General features: G+C 43.1%; 2 protein-coding genes across 2 annotated transcripts in view; both read right to left on the reverse strand.

Moving 5' to 3' along the window:
• The window catches only part of LOC311020119 (coagulation factor IX), a 35,964-nt gene extending 35,370 nt beyond the window's left edge, over nt 1–594 (reverse strand). The window contains exons 1-2 of the mRNA XM_084019984.1: nt 470–594; nt 220–389 (exon numbers count right to left, since the gene is read on the reverse strand). Coding sequence (XP_083876110.1) covers nt 220–389; nt 470–572 — 273 coding nt within the window. The 5' untranslated portion in view covers nt 573–594. The remainder of the gene's footprint in view (nt 1–219; nt 390–469) is intronic.
• Nucleotides 595–1,079: 485 nt separating this feature from the next.
• Nucleotides 1,080–12,406, reverse strand: part of dgkd (diacylglycerol kinase delta) — a 105,538-nt gene continuing 94,211 nt past the window's right edge. The window contains exons 28-31 of the mRNA XM_084020012.1: nt 10,120–10,237; nt 9,803–9,933; nt 5,977–6,076; nt 1,080–3,767 (exon numbers count right to left, since the gene is read on the reverse strand). Coding sequence (XP_083876138.1) covers nt 5,987–6,076; nt 9,803–9,933; nt 10,120–10,237 — 339 coding nt within the window. The 3' untranslated portion in view covers nt 1,080–3,767; nt 5,977–5,986. The remainder of the gene's footprint in view (nt 3,768–5,976; nt 6,077–9,802; nt 9,934–10,119; nt 10,238–12,406) is intronic.

The following is a 12,406-nucleotide window of genomic DNA, read 5'->3' on the forward strand; positions in this document are numbered from 1 at the left end:
TATATCCATTACTGGGAGTACTCTTGTGTACTGTGAATTCTGGCCTCCACACTGCCGACACGCGTTGTTCAGATGAAGACAATGAGAAATGTAACTGTTAAAGCTCTGTGACTGCGTTTCCCTCCACTGGTTAAATGAAATACCCCACATGTAGTCTGTGTTTTCAGCTGCCTTCTGCGGGTCCCCACCCTCAGGTTGGACCGTGGTGGTCCTTCTTACCGTCTTCTCTCTGGTCTGGAAGATCTCAGCAGCCTCCTCCTGTGAGCAGCTCTCCTCGTTACACTCCCTCTCCAGGTCTCCAGGTATCATCTCCTCCAGGAAGAAGGAGTTGGCCCGCCGCCTCCTGGATGGGCTGAGGACCTGAACTGCCAACGGCTGGTCCAGGAACACTGAGGGACGGACAAATAATATCAGTGTGTACTCCTTACTGAAGTACTTCTACTAGCATCAGAGATACCAGGAGTCTCACCTGTACATTGGATCAGTGCAGAGCAAGTGAGCAGAGAGCAGAGAGTCCAGGTCAGCAGCATGTCTGTCTCTCGCCGTCTCCCGTAAGGACAGACGGTTGGCATCTGAGGCAAAATGGAGGACTGATTGATTGTTAACCTCAGTCTAAATATTGACATAGACGTCATCAGCAGCAGAGCAGCTAGTTCAATTCACCAACTGGTAGAGTTCAAAGGCCACACTTGCTTGACAATAGTGAGAATAATAATTATTACAGTAATAATAATAGTAGTTGTATATAACTCATAATCAAAACACATTTCAAAATGTAAATACTTTATTCATCAAAATGAATTCTTCAATGCAACAACACATTCATTCATGCCAAATATGTTCACATGTAAAATATCTGATAGTTTAAATTGTCATTAATCTGCAGGTGAAAATGTCCCAAGATTCACCTTAATAACACTTAAATCTTAATCTTTCAATTCACGCTCAAATATATATTATTAATATGTAAATTAAAGGATGTGTCAGCTATAATTAATAAAGTGTTGAGTGGCTTTATCAAAGCTTTTATTATGAAAAAAGACTGAACCAGACAGGAAATAAACAAATACATCAAGAAGTGGAGACATGAACTTTATTTCCTGTTTGTCTGTACACAACACATTGTATTTACAGTGGCAGCCCTGCAGGGGGCGTATGTACAAACAGAGGTAAGACAGCATTCAGTATCAGACATGATCATAAATACACAGGATGGATGAAAGACAAGACAGCGGAGGATGAACCTCTGCTCTGAATGCCCTGAAGAAAGGCACTAGGTCCGTGAAACAGCTGCTGCTGCTGCCCTCAATAATGAGAATAAGATCAAACGCTTTCAGGATTCTGAACCTCAACGTCTTCGTCTTCTAAAACAGTTTGTTACAGGGCAGAACATACTGGTATTGATCTATTGTCTTCCTCCAATTCATTTATTGGATAAAATATAGATCTCCTGCTGACAATATGAATTTATGAAGGTTATTATCCCGTGGACGTAATGAATCATCTTTAACTAAGTGCTCCGATTGTAATCTTACTATCTTGATCCTTGTATGTGTGTTGAGTTTATTTATTATCTTGTGTGAACATGAACAATATAACACAATCTGGATCCGGATATTAATAATTTCATCAGGATCATACATGATGTTGATAGAAAGAAACAGAAACAGAAAAAACAACAAAAATAATAAGATCCAAATCAAAAGCTATCGAGATCCTTCTAAGACACGATCAAATCGGATCACCTTTTTCAGATTATGTTGCAATTATAGCTCTCTTCTCCCTCCATATAATAATTTCTATTATTAATATTAATCATATTTAAACATTTAGAGAACGACTGTTTGTATTTTTCATAATAATATGAAATATCAATGAAAACCAGCAGTAAAGTCAGATAATAAAGTGAATATCTGAGAACAAAACAGACATAAAGACAGAAACAACCGACATCAACGTGTTCGTTAAATACTGACCATCAGTGTCTGTCAGTCAGTGATCCATACACTGACCGATGTGGGATCAATATGTGATCAGTGGGACATTTAAGGCATCTTCTGAGAGTTTGGTTTCATCTGTCATGTTTCTGAAAACTATCAACCCTGTAAACACTTAATGCTGTTTGTCGCCATGAAAAACTATTGAAAGATGATCAATAATCCATCAGGATGATCGACTTGATGTTTTGGTTTGGTCCTTACCATGTGGTGATGAAAGTGAGACGATTGTCTTCATGTATGACACACAGACCACCTGCACGTATATCAATATCAGAGGACACATTGTCTCTTAAATAGAAATATCATAGAAATCCTGCTGATTTTAAACTTTGACACGTGGTGTGACGGAACCTGGAAGTTTCATCACCTCCACTTAACGTTATCCCATCGCTTTTAAAACATCCACGCTTACTTTGTTGATCTCAAATAACATTTATAGACGTCGGAACATTTTCACAAATCACATGATTGATTGTGTACAGGTTAAATGTGAAAAATCAAAGATCCCAAAGTGATTGCTTCAAATTGTACAGTGATATGAAAGAACTCTGAGGAGGGTATGAGATGATTCATCAGCTTCAGAGAAGTTTCAGTCCACCAGTCTACCAGTGACCAGTCCACCAGTGACCAGTCTACCAGTCTACCAGTGACCAGTCCACCAGTCTATTAGTTCGGTTTTTCTGTTATTTAATACATTTGACATAAACATCTTCTCTTCTCAGAGGAAACTCTTTGAGACTTTAGACCAGTTTAATGTCTTCAGTTTATTTGGTCCCTTAAAGACAAAGAAAGTACTTTTTTTAACATGAAGTCGAACCTGCAGACAGACAGAGAGACAGACAGACAGAGAGACAGACAGATAGAGAGACAGGAAACAAACAGCTCGTCTTCATCAAATGATCACTGCAGTGCCGTCTTCGTCAGACTGCCTGATTGCTTCAGGAGCGTCTCCTCGTCATTATTTACCTGTTTTAAAGACCTCTAAAGACAGCAGCACTCCATATCAACTGCAGTTTGTAGAAAAAAATAAATATGTGTTCAGTAAAAAGCCTCTCCTTCCGTCAGTGTTTTCCTGTTTGGCAGATTGTGGACATCAAATGGTTCTAAAATTTTTAAAGGGTTATGCTACATCCTGGTCCAACATGTGTGGGAGCAGGAGCTTCTGATTGGTCGGCTGTCCAACAAAGTCCACACTCCAACTTGTGAGCCATCCAAGCAGCTAACCAGACCTGAGCATACGTGGTCCAGGGTCAGGTATCAGGGAGTCACCAGTCTGTTAAGGGTCTCAGGACCAACTTCCTGTCCTTTGATTGACTAAAGTCTCTCTCCTGTATGTAGAAGAACCATCGTCCAACACGGACCCTTTTAAAAACCTTGTTTTATGGGTTTTCAGAGATTAAATGATTGATGGTAAATAAATTTGACGGATGTTTGACAGTATTCAGTAAACTGGTTCATCCGTCGGCCATGTTGCCTTCACAGCTCTGCTCTGACACGTCCGTCCTTATAAGGCTCTGGTACAGGTAGATGACCTCACCCCTCCCTACCTACTGGATGCTTATTGGTTGCTGGGTGAGATGACAAGGCACTTGTGGGTCATGTGATTGGTTGTGTCACTGAGCTGACTGCTGGTCGTGGTCCAATCCCAGTGAGCTCCAGATGTGATATCATAGAATGTGTTCAGACCTGCTGGTTAAAGGTCAGATGTCACATCAGGTGGTTGAGGTGGTCGATGGCAGCAGAGGTAGGAGGAGAAGACAGCCGTTGCTATGACAACAAAAAACAGCCTGGTTACAGATTCATCAGTTAGGAACATTCAACCAGACACTTTGCTTGCATATATATATATATATATATATATATATATATATATATATATATATATATATATATATGGCTCCGTCACTAACTGTGGGCAGAGCGAGCGCGCGCACACACACACACACACACAATGCACATTGCTCCGTGGTGTTGCCGGCTGCAAGCAGCACACACGCACCTGGCACACGGCTCGCGGACCCTTCACATTGGAGTTAAAGTCTACCCACAATTCCTTCACCTAACTGCTTAGTAGTATGATCAAGGGTGCACACTTGTTCAATCTACTGTTTTCGGGATACATATATATTTACACCAGCAGTACACATTTACAAATGGATGAAACGCATCACACTCACCTGGTCCTCGCCCATGCAGGCAAAACAGGGGTGAAATCATTTCCGCTCTTAAAAGGAGTAGGACAGGTCATGTGACCATGAATAAAATGTTTTTTTTATTATTTTCATTGAGATTGTGTGGCCAAATAACTTGTTTTGTGTATGGCGAGGTTTGGAGGACAGCGTAAAATGAGTGTGTAAAACACACGACCTGTAGAGGTTTCATCTGCCCATTAAAATCATTAATTGATAAATTGCTGTAAAAGTGGATATGCCCAGGGGAGGGGCTTTGTGTTTAAAAGGAGGCCATTTTGGCGTGGTAAATCAGTCTGGCTATGGCTACAGAGGAGGTAAGAACTGAGACAAAGGGAATTGCGCAGTTTTTTAAATTTAAAAAAAAAAAAAAATTTGTACAGTATGTTTCACTTTTGTAAATATTTGCACTGCTGCATTGTGGAGGTTGGAGTAATTAAAATATATATTTCATAAATATTTTTCGACTACGCCATCAGTTTTCCAGTTTAAAAGTAGAACCCCCGCTACACATATATATATATATATTACCTGTCTACAAATTAATTTTAAAGTAAGTTGGTAAATTAAACTGATTTATGTTTAAAAATAGATAGTAGCTTCCCTGATAACCAAGACAAAGCATTTTAGAGAAGGAAATAGGCCAAATAAGTACATTGGCCTAAATATTATCTACACTTCAATAGGCACTAAAAGTCTGTGGTAGCAAATGAACATACAAATGTCATGATTAATATGGTTACTATTTAGTCATGGATTTGAGTGTGTGAGACCATATTAAGTGTGGGATCAAGCCATTAAGAATAGAGGAAAATGGTTCTCAGTTATATAGCGCTTTTATCCAAAGCGCTTTACATCAATGACTGACATTCACCCATTCATACACGCATTCACACACCGACTGCGGAGTCAACCACGCAGGGCGACAGCCAGCTCGTCAGGAGCAATTAGGGTGAGGCGTCTTGCTCAGGGGATCGAACCGGCAATCTTGCGGTTGCCAGCCAACCTGCTCTACCTCCTGAGCTAACCCCCCTGATGATACTTTCTTCCATCATGTCCATGCTTTCTAAGCACTACACTGTAAACAAAGATGTTTGACTTCAACTGTTGAAGCTTCATTTATATACACCATCATACTGCAGCTCATGAGCACTTCCTCTCCAAGCACCTTTAAAACCATTGCCTGTGTTTTGTGAGACTAAAACAATGAAGCCATCCACCATGTTGAATGTTTTGAAAGTGACGACAGCATGCTTTTTGATTGGTCTGATGTGACCGATGAACATTCGGCTGCAGTCCGGAAAAAATCATCACTGGAGGTATGGGTTATTCCTTTGTAATGTGGTGTCACATTCAACAGAGGATTACCAAATCTACAAAGTCTATCCGATAAACCCTCAAAATAGACCAAAATATAAAAATGTTATGGTTTTATTAGAAATGGCCGACATCATTTTGAGAGATGCTATGAAGTCAATGAAAAATCTGTCTGACATCATGAGGCCTGTAGATGTCATCATATCTTCAACTAACTGTTGAAGATATGAAGATATTTCATACATATAGGTGAAACACACCACGTGGGCAAGTCAACAGGGGGCGCTAGCAAGCCATCAACTCATACCTGAACATGCAACACATATTAGCTCGCTAAGCACCTCTTATTAACATGAAAGTGGCAGAAAAAGTTAACAACAACAATAATAATAATCATGAGAAGGACAATATGTTCACAGGCCATATTTATAATAATTATAATAATAATGATAATAATAATAACAAGTCACCTGGCAGCAGTCAGGCCTCGCTTGCACTGCTGTTCCTGTTGAGTTCTCTGATGCCTTGAAGGATCCTCTTCATGTGACCCACCTTGGTCACCCCGAGGTCCTACACACACACACACACACACACGGTCACCAACTCAGGATTCCTTAATCTGGCTGTGAGTGCATTCACATAAAAGGGGCGGAGTTTGCAGCATATGACCAATCGCAAACATGGACAAGTCTACTGTCAGCAGACTGCCGTATTTTAAAATTGAAGAGCAAACTATAATTTAATGGTAAAGGGATTGAAATAAGAGACTAAGTGCAGGAAGGACGGCTAAGAAAACATCACCGTCATGTGTGGATGTGAAGATGAATCGGTTTATAACATCACTGCCCCAGTTAAAGGATACAGATCTGACCAGAGCTATTTGTGTATTGCATTGAATTAATGTCTTACTTAGATGTAGTTTTCATCAAATAGAAGTTTATTCATCCCCTTGAGGAAATGATGGCACGTATGACAGTACTATAGCATTATTCTTTTAGCTGAACCCCCAGAACAGAGAGGCAGTTTGTTCTCGCCACTGTCCCACTGTAACACTGGCTGCTGGTGATGTTGGGACTCTGAAATTCATTGACTTTGAATATCATGAGCGAATTCTCGTCCTCTATGGGTGGTAAGTGCAGAGGCGGATAGAATAAAGCTTATATCTTGTCATACATGCCATAAGTATCCATATAACTGTTTACCGTCCACCTAGGCCCCACTCTGAGTTTTTAATTGATATTTCTGCTCTACTCGCCCATCTCTCCACTCTTTTCCCTAATGTGATTCTGCTGGGCGACATACACTTAGTATGTTGCTCTGGTCTCACTCCCTCCAACTGCACAGCTGATCAACTCCCCATCACTGACCACTTCCTCCTTTCATTTAATGTCACACTCCGCCTCTCCATGACCAAGCCACCACGTCTCATCTCATTCTGTAATATCAAGGTCATAAATCCTCACACCCTCTCCTCCACCATCGCATCTATACCGGACACGGACTACTCTTCCTCCCCTGATGAACTGGTTCCCCATTACAATAACTTGCTCACTATCATTCGCAACTCCCTCGCTCCTGTTAAAACTCGGTCTGTCTCATTTTCCCATTCTGCCCCTTGGTTCACCCCTGAACTCCGCTCCATCAAGTCCAAAGGACGTCAACTTGAGCGTCTCCATAAAAAGACTGGTCTTACTGTCCACCATGACATACAAAAATCATCTCTTACAGTATAAGGTCTCTATCGCTTCAGCCAAATCCACTTATTATTCCGGTCTCATCTGTTCCAACCATGGCAACTCCAAGGCACTCTTTTCACTCCTCACCAAAGTCCTTCAACCCCCAGATCTCCTCCCCCCCCCCCCACCTGTACTCTTCGAAAACGTGTGACTCCCTCCTTCTGTTTTTCTAATCAGAAAATCGCAAAAAAAAAATCCACCAGCACCTGAGCCCCACTCCCTCACCTCCTTTGAACCTCTCCCCTACAGTCTGGTATTTTCCTCTTTCCATCTCCCTGATCCCTCTGCCATCTCTGATCTCATCTGTAAATCCAAACCATCCACATGCCTCCCTACTGCCCTGGTCATATCCTGCCTCCCCTCACTGCTCCCTCTTATTGCTGCTATCATCCACTCCTCTCTCACTACTGGTTCTGTTCCCTCACCCTTCAAAACTGCTGCTCTCTCCCCAATCCTCAAAAAACCTGGTTCAGATCCCAACAACTTCAATAACCTTTGCCCCATTTCCAACCTACCTTTCATCTCCAAAATACTTGAGAAAATCGTTGCTTCTCAACTCCATTCTCATCTATCTCAAAATAGTCTATACGAACAGTTCCAATCTGGTTTCCGTCACCGTCATAGCACTGAAACGGCCCTTCTGAAAATCACCAACGACCTTCTTACTGCAGCTGATTCTGGTTTACTCTCCATCCTCATCCTCCTTGACCTGAGTGCGGCCTTTGACACAATTTCCCATACCATCCTCCTCAATAGATTATCCTCCATCGGCATCACTGGCATCCCCCTCGATTGGTTCCACTCCTATCTCTCAGACCGCACTCAGTTCATCCAACTCAAATCCTTCCGTTCCCAACCCTCCCCTGTCTCCTCTGGTGTCCCCCAGGGCTCTGTCCTGGGTCCCCTCCTTTTCATTACCTACCTCCTTCCCCTTGGCCTTATTTTCCGTAAATGTAATATTCTATTTCACTGCTTCGCGGATGACACCCAGCTCTACCTCTCCACCAAACCCAACTCCATCCTCCCTCCCTCCTCCCTGACAGATTGCCTTTCTGCAATACAAACCTGGTTCACCTCAAACTTCCTCAAACTTAACAGTGATAAAACAGAAATCCTTCTAGTTGGTACTAAATCCACTCTATCCAAAGTTGACAGTTTTTCCCTCTCAATTGACAGTTCCATAGTTTCCCCCTCCCCCCAGGTGAAGAGTCTGGGTGTCATCCTCGATGGCTCACTCTCTTTCAAATCCCATATCAACATCACCACCCGCACTGCCTACTTCCATCTTCGTAATATAAATCGCCTCCGTCCCTCCCTCACCCCCCACACCACCTCTATTCTTGTACATAGCCTTGTCACCCCCCGTATTGATTATTGTAACTCTCTCCTCGTTGGTCTCCCCCAGAAATCCCTCCATAAGCTCCAACTGGTCCAGAACTCAGCTGCCCGTATCATCTCCCAAACCCCCTCTTTTCACCACATCACCCCCATCCTACAGCAACTCCACTGGCTTCCAATTATCTTCCGTATTAACTTCAAAATTCTCCTTCATACCTTTAAAGCCATTCACAACCTCGACCCTTCCCTACCTGTCTGACCTCCTTCACACTGCCACTTCCACCCGCTCCCTCAGATCCTCCTCTTCCATCCACCTCACTGTCCCCTCTGCCTGGCTCACCACCATGGGGAGCAGAGCTTTCAGCCGCTCTGCTCCCAAACTCTGGAACTCACTCCCATCGGACATCCGAAATATTGACTCCCCCCCTCAGTTCAAATCCTCTCTCAAAACCCACCTTTTCAGGACAGCATTCTCATTGTAATTTTCATGATGTTTTTACTTGCACTTTTAATGGTTTTGTTATTTGTTTGCTCTTGTTTTAAATTGTAAAGTGTCCTTGAGTGACCTGAAAGGCGCTTCTAAATAAATAAAATGTAATGTATTATAAGTATCCATATAGGCATTCACTTCATATAATTAACACATTTAGCTTATTAAAGTCAGGCCTACCTTGCTCTAGATGCAGCAGTGATATTAGAAGTCTATTCATTTAACTATTCAAAGAGTCGTCATTGATTTTCCAGCTGCCCTTTCTCTGTTATGACTACCTTCTTCTTATTAGTGTAATATTACCATGCTATCAGAAAGTTGATCCCTTATCTGGAGCAGCTTAGGTGTGCAGCATATGTTACCATGGCGATCTAGCCTGATAAGAAGTGAACCACCTGAAAGAGTGAACCAGGACTGAAAACCCAGAGTTAAACCTGAAGTTACCTCGCCAACCCCAAATCCTCTTTGGTAGTACAGGCCTTGGAAGGATACAAAGTAAACAGTAACAGTATATGAATGTTAAATGATTTATGTAACAGGAAGAAGCATGTAAACATGGCAGTATACGGTACATCCAGTAAACTGACCAGTTTAGATTTACAGGCCTTTTTGATGATGATGTGTAGAAACTATAAAATATTACATGTAAAGATACTCTGGATCAACAGAAGCTAACAAGACAGAGACGATCTGTCCAACATGCAGAGAGTCGTTTGCTGCTGGCGGCGGTACCTTCAGGTCCCTCCTCTCCAGGAGGATGAGTTCAGCTCCACGGACGTCGTGTCCAATAAAAATGTCCTTATACTCTGTGAGACACAGGAAGTCCAGCCACGCACCCACCTCCTCCGTCCCCCACTGGTGAACTGAGACACAGACAGGAAGTGGTTCAGAGAAACTGTGAACAACCCAAAGTAGAATAAGAGAAACATGATCCAGACAGATCTGTACCTACTAGAACCAACAATCAGAGACAGAGACAGGTAGGGAGACGGGTCGAGAGAGAGACAGAGTCAGACAGAGTCAGGCAGAGACAGGTAGAGACAACTCACCTGGCAGAGATAGAGTAGCACAGGTTTCCTTGTTCTTGTTGTTTTTGTCTTTTTTGAACTTGGGGACGAGACGAAACTTGGCGCTCCGACTGCGTTTTGAGAAATCAGTCAGAGGACCCTAAAGACAGGGAGACGGGTTTGGACAGGAAGAAAGACAGATTGACAGACCCGTTACACTCACATGAAGAGCTGCACATTTAAAACATCGTTGTCTTCATCCACCTCATACGCAGACATAATATCAGTTTCACACTCAGATCATTGAAAACAATTATCAAAACACAGTCAAGACTTCCGGTGGCGCGCGACACAGCATGACAGCTTAGAAACAGAGCTCCGGTACCAGCCTTTTACTTCCCCCTAATTCAAGTGTTTTTGCTCATTCAAATTGATACACACTGAATAAGAATGGATGGGGATAAAAGTAGGAAATGCGGATATGGGTTACGGAACAACGCCGATCGGCAAATCGACAAAGAAGTCGCGGCTAGCGAAACTTTAGCAGGTCAAGATGGCGGCCCCGGAGAAGGCGATACTTTGGCCCTAATCCGTGTAGCCGTGGGCGAAGTCATGACCGCGGGGATGGCAGCGTTCCGTGCCGAATTGAAAAAAGACCTCTCCGACTTCCATGCCAGTTTTCGGGAGGACATTAAAAAACAAATGGAGGAATTTTCCACGGAAATAGATCGGAAAATGCAAGTTACGGAGGGCCAGATTGAGGGCGCGGTGAAACGCGTTGATGAGATGGAGGAAAACATGGCCGATATGGAAAGGTGGGACATTGGAGTGAAGGACGCCCTCAACCAACTGCTTCGCGACCAACGAGCTCTGCGGGATAAGGTGTCTGATCTTGAGGGTCGCTCCAGGCGCAACAACGTTAGGATATATGGTGTCCCGGAGGACGCCGAAGGTACATCCGCTGTAACCTTCGTTGAAAACCTGATTAAGACCGAACTCGGAGACAGTCTGCCCTTAGATAGGGACCGTGACCTGGGTATAGAGCGCGCTCATCGCGCTCTGGCACCAAAACCGCCTGCAAGTGCCCCTCCACGCTCGATAGTGGTCCGGTTCCTCCGGTTTTCAGTGAAGGAGAAAGTTCTCCATACAGCTTGGAAAAAGGAACTGCGTGTCCAAAACAAACGAGTATTTTTTGACCATGATTATGCGACGGATGTGCAAAACAAGCGGAAGGAATATACACCCATCAAGAAGGCGCTTAAGGAGAGGGGAATACGCTTCCAGACACCACTAACCAGGATGCGCGTCTTCTTTGCAACGGGCACCGTCATGTACAACACTGCGACACATGCTGCGGAGGATCTGCGCAAGCGGGGATTTACCGTGGGTGAAGTTACTCTTGGGACCAAGAGTGCAGGTGTTACGGAGGAAACACTGGCCCAGCTGCTCCCTTGGGAAACAACGGAGACCCGTCGCGGCAGAGACAAGGACCGACACCAGAGGCAGATCCGGGAAAAACTAATGGAGTACCGCAGGACGGAGTCGGGAGCAGCACAGGAGGACGGGTGAACGGTTTAACTGTCAATTTTTTCATTATCGGATCTGACGGTGAGATAAGTCACTCTCTCTCATATTTTTATTCTATTTTTGCATGGTCTGCTTCTTTTTTGTTATATATAAGCCCGAGGATTACGGCTACCCCCTACAAGGATTAATAACATTTAAACCCCTGTCCAGCATTTTCTTTTGACTTAACAAATACACTGTACAAGGCTGATACCTTGCACAGACAGAGAGCCACGAGACTTTCTTTCTTATCTTTTTTCTCACTTTTTGCTACAGAGGGGCCCCACCTTGTGGCCTGCTCCCCTCACTGTCGAGGCGACATGTCACCTTACTTGTTGGAAGCTCAGTTTGATGTTCTGTTTTATAGTTCTAGTTTTCTTGTTCTACTTTATTTTCTGTGTTTTGAGGTCTGGGATATTTCAAGTGCAATGTGCCGTGAGTACACATAATGCAATACCAACACTATAACATACTGTCATTAAATGTAAATGGGCTGAATAATCCGATCAAAAGAAGTAAAATGATAACTAAATTAAAAAAGGAGAAGGTAAACATTGCATTTTGGCAAGAAACTCACCTTTCTGGTCCTGAACACGAAAAACTAAAAAAAATGGGCTTTAGGAACTCTTTTTACTCTTCATTTAAAAACGGAAAACGGAGGGGAGTTGCTGTACTAATTTCAAATTCGACCAGATTCGAATTTATATCCCAAATAAGTGATAAAGATGGTAGATTCATTCTCATTAAAGGAAAAATAGATCAA

This window comes from Eutrigla gurnardus (genome assembly GCF_963514095.1).
Source record: "Eutrigla gurnardus genome assembly, chromosome: 10".
NCBI lineage: Eukaryota > Metazoa > Chordata > Actinopteri > Perciformes > Triglidae > Eutrigla > Eutrigla gurnardus.